Source organism: Lonchura striata, chromosome Z, assembly GCF_050655825.1.
Source record: "Lonchura striata isolate lonStrDom1 chromosome Z, ASM5065582v1, whole genome shotgun sequence".
NCBI lineage: Eukaryota > Metazoa > Chordata > Aves > Passeriformes > Estrildidae > Lonchura > Lonchura striata.
The window spans coordinates 5,335,982-5,357,536 of record NC_140740.1 but is presented as its reverse complement, the minus strand read 5'-3'; the positions used below and the strand labels follow the sequence as shown (position 1 = coordinate 5,357,536).

The window sequence follows — 21,555 nt, the reverse complement described above, 5'->3', positions numbered from 1 at the left end:
CTGCATTCTGTTAAAGTTTTACGGAAAGCGTGTGTTGTGAAATGTTGGTTTCAGAGAAAATATCACTTTAATGTATTTCCTAAATGTGTGATAAGGTAGATGAAACCTCTTGAAGTTGTAACTGTACTTTTAAGTTGCTTCTTGTAGCTTGGATCAGTGTTTTCGGGTGCCAGTTATTGTATTAAGTCAAGTGTGGTGGAGGTGACACAAAATCACAAAGGGGAAAGTTTGAGAATTACTGCACTAAGCTATGGAATGGATGTAAAAGGCCTCGTTAGCTCTGTGTCATTGCATCCAAGTGAAGAAAGGAGATCAAGATATGGCTGTGTGTGATGAGGTAAGAAAACTGCTCCCACAGCTGCTCTTTTGGAAACTCCTGGTTGTGATTGTTGGCACTTGTGGGACTGGAGTCCTCTCCCGTGCATAGGGAGGCAGGAGAGGTGGGTGAGAGGGACAGACACAAAGGAGATTAAGGTTTTTACTGGCTGGTGTATTTAAAGCTGGGATTGAATGCAATAAGAATCTGGGTTTCACGTTTCCATTCCTTACCTGGCTTGATTGTAGCTCCCCTGCTACAGTCTTTGCAACTCTTTGCATCTGATAGTTTTCCAAGCAGTGTCAAAGATCTCTGTCTTCTCCCAGTTCCAGCTGAGAGCAAAAGTCAGATTCCCATCTCCTTAAATATCTGTAATACTGAGTTGATTGACTTAAGCTGAGAATCTTGCAAGACTTCACTTCTCACCCAGTTACTGCAAGTCCTTCAAGATGCTGCGCAGTGGCCTTAAACCAAAGGCTTGTTAATGCCTTCTGAATCTCCTGAGGTTTAGAAGGAATTTCTTGCAAGCAAAGCCTTTAGTGATGATTGGATTTTTGTGCACATAGGTGTCTGCTCAGTTGTTAGCAATTTTCTTGTGCTTTTTCACCAGTTACTCTCTAGTTTATGAGTGCTGTTTGAGTCAGAAGTTTAAAGGTGTGTTTTAATAGTGTGGTGACATTTTTGTGCACTTCAAAACAGGATGAAGATCTCAGTGTAAACTTTCTTCCTCATGACACTTATGTATTTTTGTGGATATGTGATTATGGGTAGGATTGTGTGGTTTTTTGTTTTTTTGGGTTTTTTTTTAGTTAGTAAGGTTGAAAAATATTTCGAGCTGGCTTAAAAGCTACAAGGAATTGTTAGATCATGAATGAAACTAAAATTATCACTTCAGCTGTATGCCCACTGTTGATGTAAGAAAGCTGGAGCTGCTCTGACCCACTGACTTGGTTTTGAATCTGTGTCTCTGGCACTGAAATTTGAGCAGGAAAAGGAAAGATTGCCCAAAGAAAGTCAGCTTGTCATCATGAGTTGTGAATATGAAGGAACAGTGGATGTACACTGTCCCACAAAACCTGAGCTTGGCCTTCTGGCCAAGCAGATTGATTTACTGCCTTTTTTTTTTCTTTTTTTGTGTTGTTGGTGATTTTTGTTGTTGTTTGTTTTTTTTTGTTTATTTTCTTTGGTTGGTTTTTGTTTTGGTTTGAGTTTTTTGGGGTTTTTTTCGTTGTTTGTTTGGGTTTTCTTTTTTTTTGTTTTGTTTTATTTCTTTTTGTATATTTCCTATTTTTAGTGGAGTGTTCAAAGCTTGAAAATTCAGATAAGAAAAGAGTTGTTGAAGGGCGTTATTGAAATGGGATCCCTCATCATACCTTATTCACCAGCTGTTCTGGGAACCAGCATGGTTTCCCCAGGTACATTGTGAAGCTGTGCTTTCTCAGGTTACCTCCTCAGGACAGCAGACTTTCCTGCAAGGCAGTACTTTCACAGGCTGTTTTATTATCTGGGGCCAGGGAGTGAGTGTCAGGGCTCTGTGTGTACACAGTGCATTACTCAACTTACTGGGAAAAAAAAAAAAAAACAAAACAAAAAAAAAACCCAAAAAAAACTACTCTAGTCTGACCATATGTGCTTTGTTTCCCTGAGTTGGAATAAACATATTTGTCCACTGAGTCAAAGAGTCTTTATTATAGATGCTGTTTGACATTGCCTTCTGGAGGGAAGATGTCATGCTTTTAGTGTCTGACTTGAGTTTAGGGATAGCAAAGCTGTGGTCCTTGTCCTGGTCTGTTCTGCTTCCTTTCTGGGCACTGAAGCTGCCCAGGGGTCCCTCAGGGAGTTGTTCTGCCTGAGGTTGAGGGAATCCTGCGAGTCCCTTTCCGTATGTCCCTCCTAGTTCTGGGTCTGGGTGCTCTTTTGGTGCCATAGTCCTGTCTGCTGTGGGTTTCTTTGGTGCGAAGATGAGGTGGACTTAGGGAGGAAGGGTAACACAGATTCAGCCCTGATAAAGGCTTGGTGTGCTCAGAAAGAAGCATTTCCTACATTCCCTGACTTGGTTTAGTAAAAGGAAAAAAAAAAAAAAAAAAAGCCCTAGAGACCCTACACTTCAATTGGTGTTACTGCTTTTAAGGCTATGTCTGAATTTGAAGAAGAAAACAAATGAAAGCAAGAGAAGACTTTAATAGCTGTATTCAGGATAATACTTGACTTTTGGAGTATTTTGATGCTGGGGGTATCCATGCAAGAATAGATCCTGATCAACAGTGCTCTCCTTTTAACTCCTGAGCCTTATGGCAGTGCTGGCTCTGAAATTCCTGTTCTGTCAGCAACAGGAGACTTGCTGGCACTGCTCTCACTGATAACGTGTGCGATGTGCTTTTATTGTAGCAGTAAAAAGCACAGATAGCTGGGTAAATTGTGTCTCTACTGGAAGTGCTATTATGGAGCAGTGAATCAATTAATCTCTTACTTGAATAGACAACCAAAGGGGTCTTGTTTTTCCTCTAAAGAGGCACATTCGGAATATGATTATAGCATTTCTAAATTTGAAACTCACTGAGCGTCTCACTCATAACCAAATTAGTTTTAAAAACTTGAATTGTTAGAGGTTGTCCAAAACAATTATTGACATTTTTGTTGCTATAGTACTTTTTTCAGCTTGCATTTTCTCCTGCTGATGTGCTGGAACTGATTTCTGTTGAACATAGTGCAGTGATACATGGATCATTACTTTCTGCCTATAGCCATGTAAAGAAGAATCTGCAGGAACTCATTACTTGGTGGATTAGCAGGCTCTGCCTCCTGCTGCTCAGTCCCGAAAACAGAAGGGAATAAATGGGTCTTGAATCATCTCCTGTCTTTACTTAACGAAACAAACCAGATGTGAATTCTCCTTCCCAGATGTCTCAGTTGCTGTGGGAAGTTACACTAGCTGAGATACTAGAGAGTAGCTGTATTATGTTGCTTTTTATATTAACTTCTTGCTTTTTGCTCTTACTATTTTTGAGAAGAGATTTTTTGAGGGACCATGTTCACCACTTTTCAGAGAGGCAGTCAGTTACAACATGCTGGATATCAGTGTGTGTGCTGAGCAAAATGTGTCTTTCTTTACATTGCTGCTGCACATGGGAAGCTACTGGGATTCCACATCAGGTTAAGTGAAAAGAAAAGGAGATAAAAGATGCAGGAAGTTCAGGGATCCTGGAAGAACAGTATTTCCTAACGTGTTGGAGCTTTTTTTTTTTTTCTGTATCAGCACCAGAATTACAGCAGTCATGGTAACAGCTTTCTTTCAGGTGAGGAGGGCTGGGCATAACAAACATTTCAGTGTGTCTGTGGGGAGTTCAGATGTTGGAGTGGTTTGCACACATCATGTTGGTGTCTCTCAGAGTTGCTCAGTTCTGCTGAAGCCTGTGATTCTGACATTTCCAAATCAAGCACTGGAGAATGCTTTGCTGGCGAGGGATGACTGATAAGCTGAATGTATTCCAGAACTTTGCACAAGAACAGTCATGTAACTGCCCTAAGAGTCATGACCTTCTGACTGATTTCTCTTGAAGTTATCCAGCAGGCCATTTAGAAATCCTGTCCATTAGTGAGAATAAAAACTGTCATATTGCTGGTAGCTGAAGGGAATCGCCCTGTACTGAAAAGTTTGAGAATTTCTGCGTGTGCAAGGTTACACTTAAAGTCTAAATAACTACACATCTATTTTCTCTGTTCACAGCATGGTGACAAGAAGGCAAGTGAAGCTTCTTCCAAGGCAGGAGAGAAAAAAGCAGAAGTGGAAGAGGTAAATCCAAGTATTTTAATATATTAAGAAGAAAAGTTGGTCATGAATTTCCTCCTATACTGATTTTGGCCTTTTGATAGTAAAGCGATAGTTTTTGGACAATAAACCGTTGTCTCCAGACAGTCATTATTCATCCTAGGAACATTTAGTTTTGTCTTGTGCTGCTGAGCAGCCTACTGGAAATGATTTTTTTTGCTCTGTTCGTACTTTTCCCTAACACTTCACATTGGTATCCGTGGAAGTTACCTCAGTGGAGTGTCTGCTGTGCAGTGCTGGTTCCATGTGGGGCACATCTGATGGCCCCTGGTTTTTGAGTTGCCCAGAAGTACGGGTGAAGGGAGTGCACCTTGATGCTTTCCACCTGGTGGTTCATCCACAGCAGAAGCTGTGTGGGAAATAGCTTTGCCTAAGCCTGTTTGACTGCACTGCAAATCAGGGTCAGTGAATGCTTTTGTTACAGTCCCCTGAAGTAGATGATTCAGGCAATTGCTTTTCTTTCCTGTCCAGAAAGCAAGGAAAGCTTCTCTAGCCTTAGAATATGTTCCACCTTTTCTCTCCAGACAGCTTGTTTTTTTCATGAATATCACTGTGCATTTATACATTCTTGGTTTAATGCCATATTCTTTGACTGCACATTGCTCTTCTTACTAGAGAAGTGTTGGCATTTTTTGTGGGAAGGGTGGGAGTTGAGGCCTGTAGTCCAGAGTTCTGGGGCTAATGTTTCTGAGAATATACCTCTTATTGAGAATATCCAGCAAAACAAAGACTCTTACTAAAATGTATTGTCTGGATACTTCTGCTTTTTGAGTCCTTAGAATACTGCATGTATGTTTCCTCTTGTGAATTTCTTCATATGTTTTATTTTTTCCATCCTCTCTGCAGTGCTTAAAAGAGGAAATAGATCAAAAACCTCTTGCAGAGACCTACTGAGGGGCATGGGCTCCACTGTGACTCATACCTACCTCCAAAACACTCTGATTTGTTAAGCAGTTGAGGAAGAAACTCAAAATCTTTAAACAACTCTCCCAAGAGTCTGCAAAGTTACATTTTCGTTTAAAAGTCAGAGATAATTCCTATAGTCTTTGATTTTTGAGGCAGAAATTTCTAATATATCTGCAGAGAGCTTTGGACAACGTTGTCTAGAATATTGAGTTTGTTCACCTGCCTGCTAGAAAAGGTTTGCCATTAGAAAAAATACAAGAAAATATTGAGGTCTTTGAAGAGTTTGTATCCATACTGGAAGGAAAACAGTAAAATCATTATGGTTGTTGTTTAACCAGAAATAACAACAAACATCTCTTGTCCCTCAGATTCTTTGGATGTATAATACTGAGAGAGTGAGAGAAGGAGGGCAGAGTTTTGAAAATCAAACTTAGGAAGGGCCTGATGCTGGTTTGAGTGGGAGATGCAAGTTAGCCACAGCATCAAGAATAGTGAATAGTGTTAGGGTGTAGAAGAGGCTTCTTACCCCTTTCTTCTTGGAGACTTAAAAACAGACTGAAGAAAACACAGCAGGTTTGCTGTTGATAGAAACCTGTTTGGTAAGAAGGGCTGGAGCTGTGATACCGTGGTGGACAAGGCCATGTTGTCCTTGGAAAGATTGATCTCCATCATTTCGTTGCCTCAAGATATCAGCCATATCTCTCATATTTGCTTGCATAATTTCAGCAGTGCTGCTCAAGCTGTGAGTCTAGACAGGATGGGGGATCTGCTTGCACAGGCAGGGTCAACTTTGGTTTGAGACTGACACAATCTGTCAGTCCAGTGATGAGCAGCTGAGTGTGTATCTGTGAATGAAGCCTTGTGGAAACAGGCAAAAGCTGTGCTGGAAGTTCCAGATGTGTTAGAATACGTAATTGAAAAAAAAAAAAAAAAATCAGTCCTTTATCCATGTAGATGTCAATAAAAGTGTCTGTGCTATTAGGCATTGCTCCAGGGCTCAAGTGCTAGGGATCTGTCTTAAAACCTTGATGTCTTGGTTGTAAGAACCTTACATTTATTGAGTTTACCTTCTAGGGAGAATCAATCACTTGCTGAAAATCTTGGGGAAAAAAAAAAACCACCTGAGAATCTCACTTTAACTTTACTGAAATGTTTTCATTCCTTGTGGATGTGTGGGGGGGGGAATGTGGGAAATAGAAAAACAGAAACTTCCACAGACACTGAAGGATTTGATCTGCAGCCTTAGAAGAAACATAGGTTGATACAGAAATAAAGTACATAGACATTTAGCAGAAATACTATAAAATTATGTTTCTGTAGTTGTAAGTAAGAGTATGCCTTAAGTAAGTAAGAAACTGTATTGATGAGATGGTGAAGGGTTTATAGGGTAGTAATGTACAGAGTAAGCTAAGAGTTTAAGAATTATAATAGAAGGATATGTGTGTAGGTGTGATAGCAGCCCATTGGGTAAGAGTATACTCATTGCAGCAGAAGTAAATAAAAGTGATAGGTTTAAAGTGCAAAATAAACTTTGTAGCAACTGCTAGTCCCCTTCTGGGCATTGCCTTCAGCTTATATATGTGTGTGCCGTTCTACCAATTCCAGATCCCTTCCACTTTTGAGGCCATTGGGGCAAGAGTGCTCTAGAAGCTCTTGGATGCTGAAAATAAATGCTTTAAAGGGGAGATGGCACAAAATCACTGAAGAAAAACCCAGGATGATTTATAAAATAACACTGAACTTAAGAAATCCCTGACCCACAAACTGAGCCTGGAAGAGTATTTAGAAGAAGTATCAACATAGACCTGAACTATTTTTACATAACTGATTTTGTTTTCTTTCCTGTCTGCTGCTGACCACTGCTGGAGACAGGGGAGTGATAAAAGTGAAGCTTATCCAAACTCAGGAGGGCAGGTCTTGCACTGTGACGAGGCATGTGGTCCTGCTGTCCTAATCTTGCACGCCACGTCCAGTCAGTGCTGCCTGTCAGAGGGCTGCCCTTGGGGCACAGTTTGTTCTGCTACACAGACACATGAAATCCATAAGAATAATGCAGAACAAGTGCTGACATTGTGTGTGGCTGTGCTCTGAAATCCCCCTGCTTTGAGCAGATCCATGTTAATAATGTGGAGAAAGGCCTGTTCTCTTTTTACTGTCTCAGAAGGAAATACCAAGGAGAGATTCTGTATCTGTGTAAAAGCCCAGCCTGTTCATGGCTGCTGTCTGTATGTGAAAATGTGATACTAAAAAGGAAGACAGAGTCATATATTGTAGGAATTGGAAGCCCCAGCTTAGAGTGAGGCCATATTTCACCAGGTATGGTGTGAAACAGGACTCTCTCTAACGTGTCGTGGCATTTTGAGTTGTTCTTTACAGGAATGTAGGCAGAACCTGCTTGTTCAGCTCATTGTACTTATCAGGAAATATATTCTTTACTTTGAAAGGATGACAGTGATAATTGGTGCTAAAGCATCTCCATCCTTTTAGAATTGATTCTTTGCTCTGAAATCAGTGTGACTGTGATACTTTTTAACACTGAGGCTTGTCACTTAGGATTCCTTATCCAGTAAAAGCATTAATGCTGAGTAAAGGCATTATGACTGGCGAAAATCTCGTTGGGGTGCCCACTGCTGGTCTGAGTTGTGGAAGTGCATGGGTAGTTTTTTCCTAGGGGTTTGTGAAGTTTCTTTTTAATTTGGTACCAAAATACTAATTTATATCTGCATTGTTTGTTTTCCTTCTCCTTTGTGCCTCACAGGACCTTGGCACTGGTGGAGGGGATTGTGGCCTTAATTCATCTTCAGTAGAGAAGTGGGAAGGTTCTGAGAAGCACAGCAGCTTCTTTAGCTGTCTCCCTTTTCTGTTTTGGTGCTTCTTTCGGCTAAAATGCCAAAGGTAGTTGAAAAATAACATTATTTCAGTTAAATTCTGGCACTTACTGAGAGCTGTTGCAATGTAAGTCTCTGCCTTCAGAAGGAATATAGGGTGATTGCTGCTTGAGCTGTTCTTAAGCGAAAGATTGATGGGGGAGGCTGAAATGCTGCTGATGGTTGTCAAAAATATTTGCAGAACAGAGATTGCACATCCTTGCCTCTTGTGTTTTTTTTTCTCAAGACAAGTGTACTGTAAGCATTCTTACTGCAATCTTACAATGAACATTTGAATGTTGTAGTACAAAATGAACACTTAAGTCCACATTTCTGGACACCAGTCTTAACACACATCTTCCTTTGCAAATCCATTTAGCAGAAGATTGTATAGTTCATCTCCCCCTTATTAAACCTACAGAATTAATATTCCACTCTGAAACAGTGTTCTGTCTTTTTGAAGCCACTGCTAACAATGAAGAGTAGATTATAAGTACCTGTGTGCCACAGCTTTTATTCCTTCACACACAATTCTTTACAGGCCCATAATTCTTTTAATTAATTTCCTAAAGAAGCTGTGCATTGATAATTCATTGTCTCTGTTAATATCGGGTTGGAAAGCAAGGTGTGAGTACAGCTTCAAGGTAATTTTTCAGTTGTTTGTGTCTGAGAATGTCACAGAAGAAAAATACTCTTCCGGTTCTTGGAGGGAGAGAAGATGAAAACAGCTCTGATGTATTTGTCAATGAAGGGTGTCTGAGGTGGTTTGCATGGAGGGAACATCTTGGGAAACACCTTAACATCCTTATCTTAATAAGGGTGAAAGAAGGATAAACCAGAATTGAACAATAAACATTGAATGATGTAGCCATAGATTCTGCTTTTACAAATATATGAAGGGATGCATAAATACCAAAGAAGTTGCTGTTGAAAGATGACTCTGGGAACTAAAATATGTATTACTCCATGTGCTGTATAGTACTCACTGAGTGATGCTCATTTGATATGGTGGCTTCAACTTCCACATGGTTTATCTCCAGGTAGTATTTCTTTGTTGCAGAGGAGGATTTGTTAATTTTTCTTCTCTATCTTTTATTGCTGTTTACCACTAAATAATTATTGGCACTTACACTTTTTTCTATAATTCTGTTTAGTTGGTTAACACAAGTTCATACTCTGATCAAGGATTTATTTCACTCTGTTAGCTGGTTCTGTTTTTGGAGGGGGGGTTTTCTTTATTTAGTAGTTTTTGTTGGTTTTTAGGGGGGGCTTTTTTTTTTCCTTTTATTTTTGGGGGTGGAGTTGGGAGGTGGGATTTTTTGTTTTTTGTTTTCGGTCTGTTTTTTTGATTTGGGTTTTTTGGGTTTGGGGGATCCTTTTGGTTTTTATCTTGGGGGTTGTTTGGTGGTTTTGGTTTGGTGGGTTTTTTTTTTGTTTGTTTGTTGTGTTTTTTGGGTTTTTTTAATTGTTAGTTTGGTTTGGTTTTTTGAGGCTTTTGGTAGCTCAGATTTGCTGGGAGATGGGGAAGCTATCCTGCCTGAAATTTTTGAAGTATGTTGGTGTCGTAAGGACTGCCTTCTCTAAAAGCAGTACTCTATGGATTTGTGGAATTCTGTGATTCTATGATATTTTCAGAGCATCACAGTTCTGTTAGACATAGTCTTTGGTACCAAAGGTAAATCTTGAACACCATAAACCCTGAGCCAAAGGCTGAGCATGAGATGGCAGTCAGGATCTATGGTGCTGAAGGTATGCCCACAATATTGATTCCTCTTCAGTTTTGCTCTTTTTTTCTCTTTTTTTTTTTTTTTTTTTTTTGGATGGTTCTTTTATGGGACTTCTTTTTTTTTTCTCCTCTTTGGAAAGGGATGGCTATCACTTCAGATTTTGAGCTACTTCAACAACTTAATTAAAAGTTGAGAGATATGTAGGTAATGCTCATTACAGAGTCTTCAGTGCACTATGTCAGAGACAAAACCCAAGGTGTTCTGCGTCTCAGTACTGTCTTTACAAAATTGTAAATGCATGGAATGTGTGGTCAGAGGAGAAAATATCAAGACGAACCTGACTGACATGTGATGGAGGGGGGCTGTGGTGAGGCTCCTGTGTGTCTCTGGGGTGTGTTTGGGATGTCACTGGGCTTTGCTGCTGCTTTTTTCTTTAACCACATCCCTCAGCCTGGGCAGAGACCCCAGGTTCTCGGCAGGTCTGGACTTCAGTGGCTGTGGAGGAAAGTCCTGGGCTGGAACACTCCTAACATCCTTTTAACAGGCAAAAACCAGTGTTAGCCTTGGGTTTTGCAACATCCTGTGGCCTGTTACCGGGATATCATTTTTTCCCAGTGCGATCCTGGATGTAAGATTCCTCCTAGTTTCACTTGGTACCAGATTTGGGCCATATTTTGTTCGTATTAATATTGTGTACATGGCCCTCTGCCTCATCTCTGGAGGTGACTGCTGAATGTGCATCTTTGCTCTAGTTTTTTTTTAATCAAACAAAACCAGAAAGAGGAAGTAGAATTACCTGAATGGCAGAGGTCTCTGGATTTCCCAGATTGTTACAATTCTTGTGTCACATCCATTGAAAACTGGAACTTTTGAGTTTGCTGGTTGAATCTCTGGGCCTGCTGCAGCCTGCCCTGCTTGTTGAAATGTGAAATCTTTTATTGCATTGTGAATCTTGTGCTTCTTAGAAAAGGCATGATTTTGCCCTTAACTTTATATCTTTACTTCCTTGCCCTTGGATGTTACCTTCTGTTTGGCCACTCACATCCTGTTAAACAGCAATAGCTTGCCCCTGTTGTTTTCGTGATACTTTTTATATAGACACTGTGGCTTTAACTGTTTGTTTAAAATGGAGTCGCTGTGCTACAGGAAATAATGCAGTTTTATGTATCCTCCACAAAACACTGCAGGAGAACTTGGGCTGTTCTGGGTGTGCACATTTCTGGGCTCTGAAATATGCCTGTGTGGATTAAAGTTATGTAGGAGAGTTCATTTTTTGATGACTCGCCTTGCAAAAATGTTTTAGGGGACATTTTTAAGTGTGCTTTTTCTTTTTTTTTCAAAACTTTGGATTCAGTTGGGCTTTTTTGTTTGCTTGCTTCACAGTTTTACTTGGCTTTTCTTTTCATTTGTTGACATTTCTGAGCTTTATTTTGTCTTTTTATTTTCTAGAAGAACCAGGCAAGTGCTAATGTCAGCAAGCCACTCCAAACAGAGACAAGTGGAGCAGCTGCTTCTGCTCAGGTAATGTGTACTTAAAAAAACTAATTTTTTTTTACATGTGGAGAAAATTTGGTGTGACTCCATGCCCTGCACTGGGATCAAAAATTATTTGTTTCCCAACATTCAGCACCACAGGGATGCTCTTCATGACTTGCTAGAAATTGTAACCTGTTGAAAGGGGAGCACAAGTCAGCAGAACCACAGTCTTGACATCCGTGAGGAAATAAATGGTAACATTCTCCCTTTTCACATGATCTTTGTTAGTCTCCCAGTTATTTTAAAGAATCCTGACCCTGATGATTTCAGTGGGCACCTTCATTTGACTTTTGGGGGGCTGTGTTTTTCACCCTGAGGTGTTGGTATTTTTTTGTGTTCTGTTGACTTGGTGGATCTTGGTGAGTTTGAAGAACTGAGAGCTTGTTTTTTCTTTCACTGCTCCCAGAGCAGTTCAGCTGATAATTCAAGAAACATTTTAAAGCTGAATTGCAAAGGAGTGCAGGTGATATGCTCTGAGGGTAAGCAGGGTGCTCAGGTCTTGCAGAGTATTGAAAGAGGGTGTTGAAAATGCTCTTGCTGATGCTGCACCTGGTAGCCATTGTTAGGTGCATAATTGTCACAGGTGAGTGAAATGCATACACTTAGAAGAGAAGCAGCAGTATGCTTTACTGAGGTGAAGAAATATTTTTGTTGGAGTTTAGTGAAGTTTGACAGTAAAGTTTAGCCCAGGAAGAGCTCAGACAGGGCCAATTTTGTGGCAGTGCTCAAGAGTGAGGCAGCTGGGTGCTGGTCAGCAGTGGAGATGAGATCAGTGTCTTTGTTTAGTTCTGGTACCGTGTTCTGTACTTGAAATTCTGGGTTTCAGAAGCACCTTTTGATGTACTTCTCAACCCACCTTCACTCCCATGTGTGAGCCAGGGGCTTTCCAGCTCCTTGGCTCACCCACGATGTGGAGCTGGCTGAGAGGGGTCCACAGATCCACCACAGTGTTCCGTGTCTGGGGGGAGCCTATTGTTGGATAGGATCCTGGCAGCAGGAAGAGTTTCTGCTTTTGAATGGGATTTTTTACTTTCTTAATCAGTGCTTTTGTGAAATAATACAATTAAGATGTCTGCATGTTTCCCAAGTAATTTATTTTTCCTTTTTACTCAATGATGGAGGAAAGAAATAAATACTGTTGTCCCTTTTTTTCAATGTTTCTATCTACTACTAAATACAGCCCAGCATTTTTAATAGGTTTGTTTTTTTTTCTTACTATTCCTTGCTCTTTGCCAAGGTTTCCTCCTCCTAATCAACCTGGATGTCACCAGCTGCATAGTCCCACAGATGCTTACATCTAATTTTCTGGCTAACACAGATCTGAGTCTTTTTTTTCTTTTTTTTTTTTTTTTTTTTTAGTATATGTTCTTTCTGTGATAAGTAGGAAGAACTTCTATGTGTGGAAGGCACAATTCATACATGCTATTAAGCCTAAGAACTGGAAGGTAGTGTCATGAAAATAATGCAATGGAATTGCCAAGAATTGCTGTATATTAGGTTATGGCAACTTAGAATGTGTATTTTAGCAGTACTCTCCAGTTTCTGTGACATTCCAGCATACTTACTGTAAAGATTATGTATTTCAAAGATAATCACCTCATACTATCTAATATTGACTTTTAATCAAGAACTAATTCAAATTCAGACTTTTAAGTTCCCACTCAACCATTACCACCTTTTTTCACTTAGGCTAAATCTTGTGTTAATTGTAACTTTTACTCTCAACAATCCCCTGTGATCCTATAGTGTTATTTAAAATAAGGAAAACTCAGAGATTTTGTAGTTTGTAGTGTGCAGTTGTAGTTTGTGCCACCCATACCCTTTTTAAAGCCATTTGTCTGTTTTCTTTTCTGCCTTTATTTTTGTCTCTAAAAATATTTATTAAAAACAATAATTTTGCAGGTTGGTTTTTTTTTATTTTTTTATTTATTTTTTTTTTTTTACTAGGAATTTTACAGGAAGGGAAGTATTTCTTAAAAAGTGAAGGCAGTGCTTTCTGCTTTCCTGCAAAACCAGATCAAATCTTTTGGTGCAATCAAAACTACTCCACAGCATTTTGGACAGTTTGGGACTTATATTATTTATTTCCCCCTCATGTAGCTGTAATAATCCTGTTGGTCAGTAGTACTTGTCATTACTTATCCCAGATAAATTTCTAAATCCTTACCAGAGGCAAAGTAGGTGGGATAGTTAAATTGTTCCAGCTCCTGCTTTTTATTAACATATTCCTACCTTATGGTGAAATGAATTAACCTGAAGAGCCAACAGGGGGTTTGCTACTGCCACATCAGTAATTTTTCATCCTGGGTAATTTTTTCTTCATCTAGTAAGTAATAATAACTGATGTCTGGTTTCTCCTGGGGTTTCTGGCTTTCAGATGCAGGAGCGTGTGTGGTGAAGGATTGTCGCTGTGTCACGCCCGAGCATGTGGGCAGTCTGCTTGTCCAGGGGAGAGCACTCAGCTGCCTGGCTGTGTTTTCATACACATCCCTCAGAAATGCAGTTCTCTGTGGCTTCGTTTTGCCCCTGCGCTCTCTGTTGTGTCACTCCGGAGTTCCTGGAATTGCAGCCAGTGTTACTCACTGCCTCTGCTCCCTGTGCTCTGGCAGGGGTGTTAATTGTCTGCCCAAGTGTCCCTGTGGTGCAAGAAGTGCTGCCTCTCCTGCCTCCTCCTCTGCACTGAGGCCACTCAGGAGGCTCCGTCAGCAGCCTGGAGGTGCCCAGCTTTTGTGTGACTCAAATCCAGATGGATAATTTAGAGAGGCTTCGCTGAAGCAGTGTTCTGACTCCTTCATTTCTGTGACAAACCTTTCTTTCCTCTTTGATGGGAGAATCCTCTTCAGCTGCTGGTTTGTCCCAGGGAGGTTTTCAGAGAGCACCTGGCTAGGCAGGTAAATGGAGTGAAAAGGGAGGTTCAGGTGAGGCTGTCATCATCAGTAATGTTTGCTGGGTTGCCCAAGAGCAGCCTCTTCCATGCACACGCTGACTGCCAAGGGGCGCAAACCAGGTCATGGCTGCCAGGATTAGCAGGCAGCAGTGCGGGGGAAAACCTGAACCAACCTCCTCCCTCTCCTGCCAGTGCTGCTGCGTTTCCTTTTACAGCCTTTAATGAAGATTTTGCCAGTTTCACAACCATCAGGAAAGCCAATTTCCACCTCAGTGTTCAATCGTGTCTATTAATAGAAGGCACTAATACTTGAGCACAGCTGGATCCAGCCACCCTTCCTGATCTTTGTGTTCTTATATGGTATTTCTGTTGATAACAGATGAAGTTTTGCTGCTTTTTATGTAGCAGATTTTTTGCATTGCTCCTAATGAGTAACTATTTTCTTTTTCTGACTGGTGGTATAGCTTAGAGAAGTGAGAATCTTTATCTGTATTACTTTCATGGCCTATTGAAGCAGTGCTGGGAGAGCTCAACAACAGTGGTGGAAATGTAGTATTTCATTATTATTATTAATGATAATAATAATGATAAAGTATTATTATTTCGATTATTATTTCTGATTTTTCCAAGGAAGCTTCTTGACCTTAATGATTAAAGAAACTTAAGGTTAATTACTTTTAGCTGGCACCCAAATTAATATTGTTCTAAAGAGAATTCTCTCTGCTTTCTCATGCAACAAACAAGAAAACAAGGAAAAAGAAGAGCAGTTGATAAGTATCTTTGTGTGAAATCCTTACTATTTTTGCAGCAGGCAAATTTATCTAGTTTATCCTCAAAACCTACTGTCAGTGTTTTTTTTCTGCTATACACTTTATTAACTGTCACCGAATTTTTGTTTTGTGAGCTTTGCAGAAGCACCTTATTGTGAAGGAAGGAATTTTTGAGTAGAAGGCATCCAAAGTCACAGAATTGTTTGGGAATGTCCACAGAAATGCATAATTTTATTTTTACATTTCCAGTCGCATGGGGAAGGTTGGGAAGGCTACCTCTAAAATTTGAGATTAATCAGAAAAATAACAACTCAGGTTATCTGAGGACTTAATTTCCATGTTGTCTCTGGGATGGGTGTGTGTCATGACACAGATTCACATTTTTTAGGTGTTCTGCAGCAGGACTGTAGCAAATCCTGGGGCTCTTCCTGGAAGTTACCCTCAGAGCTGTTGGCAGCACCTGAAAATCAGGAAGGCTGTGCCTGTGTGGAGAACAGTGCTGTCTTCCTTGGTGGCAGGGCCATGCTAAAAATAGACTTAAACATTAAAAATGGGAATCTGCTGAAGTACAAAAGGTGCCTCATGCATGGAAGAGCTGGCTTTGTGTAAAAATACAGGATTTGCAACTTGTAGAGCTGTGCTGTGGTCAGAATAGCACAAACCTTTAATAAGAAAAATTCTATATTTCACTCAGAAATTGGATATTTTCTTTGTCAGTCTGTGGATATTTATCCCTTTCTAATTATCTTCCAGGGTTGACTTAGTTCTTATTATTTGCTCAAGGTAAAGGGCAGTACAGATGCTATTATGAAAAAGTGGTTGAAGGTTTTGTTAGTGGTAGAGGACACTTCTTGGAAAAAAACCCACTCTCTCCCATAATACCACAGGTATTGAAAATTTGATTATATGGCAAAAAGAAATTCAAGAGCAGATCACTATTGGTATTTCAAGAAGCACCTGTTAATAATAATAATCTGTAATACAGATTATTTGGGTTTGTTATGCTTAAAAATAGCTCTAGTTAGTGGCCTAAATAATCTCAATTATTTTCAATTAGTAACATCCATGTACTCAGAGTGTCTGGGTAAATCAGTCCAAATTTAGAGACTTGTAACAGGGCTGAGGGGAAATGAGCAGGTTCCTTCCCTCGGCACCAGCGCTGAGAAATCAGAAGGTGGGAGGCAAATACTGCTTTTTGGATGCTGAATTTAGCTTCACCCCTGGCTTTTGCTGCGTGGCTCTCGGCGACAGCTCACTGACAGCTGGGACCCTGGTCTGGCCAGCCCCAGGAGGAGCAGCAGGAGGGGTTTGCTCAGTGTGGGAGCCCCAACTCGCAGGTCTGGGTGCCTTCCCCGTGCTGCGGGGTGGGGATTGCGTGGCTCAGCACTCGGGCTTGCCAAGGCTTGGCTTGGCCAGCAGCAGCTCCCGGAAGCCACAGCCACAGCCCCAGCGCTGGGGCGAGCAGCAGCCGCGTCCCTGCAGCCAGACAGGAGTCCCACGTCCCCCAGGTGAGCTGCCTGTTCCTGCTCTGCTCTGCTGCCTCTGCTCGAGGCTCGTTTCTGCTCACGTTGTAGTTCCTTTTCTTTTTTTTTTTTTTTTCCTTTTCTTTTTTTTTTTTGTTTGTTTTCTCCCCTTTCTCCCCCTCTTCTGGGAATTCTGTGGGCTGTGATAACACAGGCTGCCAGCTCCAGGGCTTTCTGGCGTGCCTCCCCTGTCAGCAGGCTTGAGGCATTCCAGAGCAGTGTGTGGTTAATAAGCTTTTGAATTTATTGATTTGAATATACTGGAAACAGCCTTTTCAGACACCACGTGACACGGCAGTTTGGAAAAGAGAGAGACAAGGAAGAGTGGTGTCTAAGCTGTTCTGTATTTATATTTTTGTTTTGGGGCGGGGTTGGTATTTTTTCCTTGCTCACAGCCCACGCTGTTCTGGCTTCCAAGACCTGTGTGACTTTTTTTGGAATACTAATGCAGAGTCTATATGCCTTTGCAGAGTATTGCATAGTCAGGGTGTGGTGATCTGCAAGAGGAATTTCTTGTTTGAACTGTGCTCAGGTATCAGTAGTTTACTGCACTTAAAAATATATGTTTCAGATATGTTTTAGCATATCTAAAATATGCTAGAGCATCTGGTAAAAAAATAATGCTTTTCAATAAGTTGTTTGTATTGTTTCTGAAGTAGTGAAAATTGGGTAGGCATTACTTAAGTAATGCCACTGTTTGATTATTGTTGGTTGGAGGAAGTTAAAGTAGTGCATGAAATAGCCCAGAATTTTTAAGCATTGCAGACACTTCTACTCAGTTCTTGATCTCTTTTCTTTTATTGGTAACTAATTTCCTAAATGTTGTATTTTTTTATATTTATATAATAGAATTTATAATAGCTACTTCTGCATTTCTGCATTAGACATTCTCTTTCCTAGACTTATCATTTGTTACACTCGGTCTTTTATATAACACAGTGCTTTTTGGTTTGGGTTTTTGGGTTTTGGGGTTTTTTTTGTTTCCTTTGAATGGTTAGATATATGGGGTATGTAGAGCTTGCAGAAGATTCTGTTTCTGATCTTGGACTTGCAGAAATGAGTTCCATGACCAGTTTTTCCTTACGTTTTTGGCTGTAGAGCTTTGCACATTAGGGAGTTTGAATTCTGGGCAAGGCTGTGCTGCCCTGGTGGCCCTTGGAGGACTGAGACCGAGGACAGAGAAGAAACCTTTCTCTCCACAAAGCAAAGGAGCTGTTTTTTCCCTGAGTTGGTCTCCAGCCTCTCCACCATCACCATTTCTGCCCCTTGTTTCCCTGGGAGGAGAATGCTTGTGCTCATTATCACTCTGGGGCTTTGTCCAGAGTCTCTTCTGCCAAAGGGAGAACCTAGCAGGGAGACAGGGAGGGTGATGGCCTTCAGCACTCTTTGGGAGCTCCTTAAGGCACAGAAACTGCTGGTTTTATGGAAGAAGGCAGGTCTGTGCCTGCCTTTATGCCATGCTCAGCACAAATGCTGGAACCAACTAGAAAATCAACATTTTTGATCCTTAGGAGGGAAGACCCCTGTGAGTCAGGATAAAACCTCAACAAAGTGGAGATTTCATATTTTTTTAACTGAATAATGGAGTTATTCCTTCAGAGCATGCTGAAGGCCCTTCTGAAGTGATTTTAACTTGAAGCCAATGCTGAAGTGAAAAGTGCCCCAATCTGCCTCTTTTTAAGTGGGAACAATAAAACAATGTTGAAATTTTCTAGAATTATCTAAGAACAAAGCCCAGTGACACACCACCACCATCCTGGTTATGCAGCATTGCCCTTGGATGATATTTGAACAGACAACTAGTAAGATTCCTTGACTTGGTGTTTTTTTATTTATTCTCCTGTGTTCTCCTTTCATTTTGGTAGCCGTGTGTGTGTCAGTCCATATACAGCTATTCATGAATAATTTTTTCTTTCCATTTCCTCTGCATTCTGGGAGCGAAAAACAAATTTCCTGTTCTGAGTGCTGCTCTCACTTGCCTGGCTTGATTGCTGCAGTGGAAATAATTGAATTCGTAACCTCAGAGACCTTTAGCCTCAAGATGAAGTTGTGTATTTTGTGTAGCTTTAGTGTATTTTTCAACCTCCCCCCCACCTTTAGAGAACACTGGTTCTGTTTGTGGCTCCCTTTTCATCCCAGCCATGCAGAGCAGAGTGTGGTGTGACACTGCAGACCAGGTGACACAAATCCTAGCTGAGCTCAGCAGCACCGCGTGGCATGTGCCTGGCACCTAATCTCCTGTTTTCCTGGTGCTTATTTGTCATCCTGCAGCTTGCTGCTGCAGACAGCTGTGGAATGTTCTGTTGTTTGAAACAGCATGCAGAGAATGGAAACAGTTGGCTGGAGAAAGTTGCAGCTAAATGCCCACGTGAGGCAAAACTGAAAAGCAGATTTTTGAGCTGCCCACAGAAACATGGGAGTTCGTCTGCAGTGACCAGCTCATACATTACTGTGATCCTCTCTTGTGCAGAGTGGGAACCTGAGAAGAGGCTTGACAGGACTGGGGCACTGCCTTCTAATATCTGAATATGACTGAGTGAAAGTGAAATTTCAGTGCGTGCCAGCTTGTAGTTAATTGTCAGAGAAACAGGAAGTTTCTGGGAGGAGGCAATCGAAGACTGTGCTTTAAGGAGAAATAATAATGGGGAGTTTAAAGCTGATTGTTGATTAATTTAAAAGAAACAAGGATTGTGCAGCCTGAGATACTGAAATGGTCTATTTGCAGACACACAGAATGTGAAGGCAGCAGATGAAGTCTGCTACTCTGCTTGGAATATACTTTTTTTCCAGATCACTTCCAATATCATGGAAGAACATTAAATAGAAATTGCCTTTGTATATATTAAAGTCTTTAAAGCAGTGAGCCAAGCTGCATGCTGGAGTCTTAAGTAATTCCTCAGTGCCACAAATTGAACTGTGAGTATGTAAAGTTCTTGCTGTGTAAATACTGTGCATGACCTGTGATCAGCTAGCAAACTCTTTCCCTCTGCTTCCAAGAAGCAAACAGGCATAGTACTTCTTGCCATCAGCTGCAGGATATGTAGAAAATTTTTTGACAATCCTAACTTCCTGCATATAAGTGAGCATAAACTGACGTGTTGGAAGTTCAAAAATTACTTAAACTGAATTGTCATTCACTAGTCTCAGTTGTGTTTTGTTCCAGCATAAAGTTGTGTTTTGTTTCACAGTCTTAACAGTTGCTAAAATAAAGAAAAACAAACATGCCAGTATTAAGTCTTGGGCCTGAATTATGTTGCTGCAATCCATACATTTTAAAACAGACATCTCAGCTAAAGGTGGTTTGGCAGTTTCTAGGAGGTGTGAAGCCTTGTTCTACACTGTGGTAAATATAATACTGATCTTACTCACTGGTTTGCTTGATAACATTTTACTTAGTGTGACCAAATTCAAATGCAAGTAGGTTGCCTCTAAAAACACTGCTTAAAAACCTGTTGCATTAAATTTGAGTAGTGTGGTTAACCAGCTTTTAGCTGATGCATAAAATTCAGCAGTGAAGTATTGAAGAGTTTCATCTTTGTGCCAGAATGGCAGAAATTTTATTGTAGTATTCAAAGTGAAGAAACCAGTGAATCTGTGTAATGGAAGTTGTCTGGCTCAGTGTTCCATGATCATCAATAAATTAGCAGCACTTGAGGCCATAAAAGAGTCTTTACAAGCTAATCAGCACCTCAGTCGCCTGGTTCAAAGCAGCTTCTTTAAAAAATTGTCATGTTTTTGTTTCATGAGGAAATGGCTGTATTCCCTTTGTATCTTTTACCATCTCTAAATGGTTGTTGATCTTGCTTCTGGGTATAGATTAATAATTGTTGCAAATGCTTGTTCTGCGTGGTGAGAAAATGGCAGAATAATGAAATTTTAGGGTTATTCTTTTTCACAATAGTAGATGTAGAAATTTGAGCTATAATGATAGTAATGGAATGTAGCTATTTTTCAGTTATATTCACATCAGCAGAGTTTATGAACGCTAAAAGAACAAGACAGTGTCTCTGCAGATGACACCAGTGTTTGAGTAATACACAGGTGCTAAGTAGAAACCTCCATCCTGCTCTTCCGTTTCATTTTGCTCTTAATAGAAAGCCTCCACAAAATTAACTGAGTGCTTGAAATCTTGAGAAGAATATTGTTTTCTTAGTTATTGTGGGTATTTTTTATCTTTCTCTTGAGTGTTGTCTCAAACAAAAGCTGTTGTTTTTCTTAGAAATGCAATAGTAGAGATGAATATAAGAGCAGCAGTGGCAAAATAGTAGAGTATTTACCAAATTACTTGGGATAGAAAATGACACAGGAGCACTCAAAGTTGTAATGTTTAAACTCAGCTATTCTAGATAGTGCAGGAATAAAAGATATATAAAGAGTTAATGCTTAATCTTTTTTCCCATTTTAAGCCACTGCACGCCTGACATGCTGTGTAACTTTAAATATGCGTGTTTATAGATTTATGTATTTATATGTACATGTGCACACACGCCCCCTTGGCGCTATCCCTCTCCCACCTTCTGCCTCCTGGGTGTGTGTCCAGGGGTGGGAAGGCTGCACAGCCCTTGCCACACACCATCAAAGCAAGTGAGAGGTTTAACCTCTTAGCAGCTCAAGTGGTATTTCACACTTCAGCGAAATAACCCATTATTTTTCACAATGGTTCTCTGAAGAGCTTTTGCTGCCCACATCTTACAAGCGCACCATTAATTAAAGCTCGGTATTAGGGCCATTCATGGAAAGGAGCACCCACTCATAGTCAGGTAGATTAGGTTTACCCTTGCATTACACACCGTGTGAGTTAGTAATTGTGAAATCATGGGTGTTGTGAGCTCTAAGCCTGCGAAACAATCCCAGCTCTGTCATGCTGGCGGGGGGTGTTAGCCCATGAGAGAGCTTGGGCAGCTCTTCAGTCCTCTGTTCCAGACTGAGTTCAGCTAGATCACTCTAAAAATGCTTATAAAAGCTCCTCCAAAGGCTGCTAGAGCTGGAGGTGCCTGATTTATCCAGGTAGCCTTTGCCTTAGAGTGACTCTTCTCTCCAGAAGGAAGATCTTTGAGCACAGACCTGAAAGATTCCTTATTAAAGGCTAAGTCACTTCTTTGTTTCCCATTTTCTTGGGGCCCTGACCAGAATACAAAGCATCAGGTCCTGACTCACCTTTTTCTGCCACTAATTCCCTCATACATATTTTTTC

At 40.6% G+C, this 21,555-nt stretch overlaps 1 protein-coding gene across 9 annotated transcripts in view; it reads left to right on the top strand.

The window, feature by feature from the left end:
• The window catches only part of CAST (calpastatin), a 49,532-nt gene that overhangs the window by 903 nt on the left and 27,074 nt on the right, over positions 1-21,555 (top strand). For 7 of the 9 annotated variants that reach the window (XM_085567314.1, XM_031507329.3, XM_085567316.1 and 4 more), the window contains exons 2-3: positions 4,044-4,109; positions 11,095-11,166. In XM_085567314.1, the coding sequence (XP_085423440.1) occupies positions 4,044-4,109; positions 11,095-11,166 (138 nt within the window). Of the gene's footprint in view, positions 1-4,043; positions 4,110-11,094; positions 11,167-16,418; positions 16,894-21,555 lie in introns of those variants that run through there. The other 2 variants (XM_085567318.1, XM_085567319.1) reach the window with 2 other exon arrangements.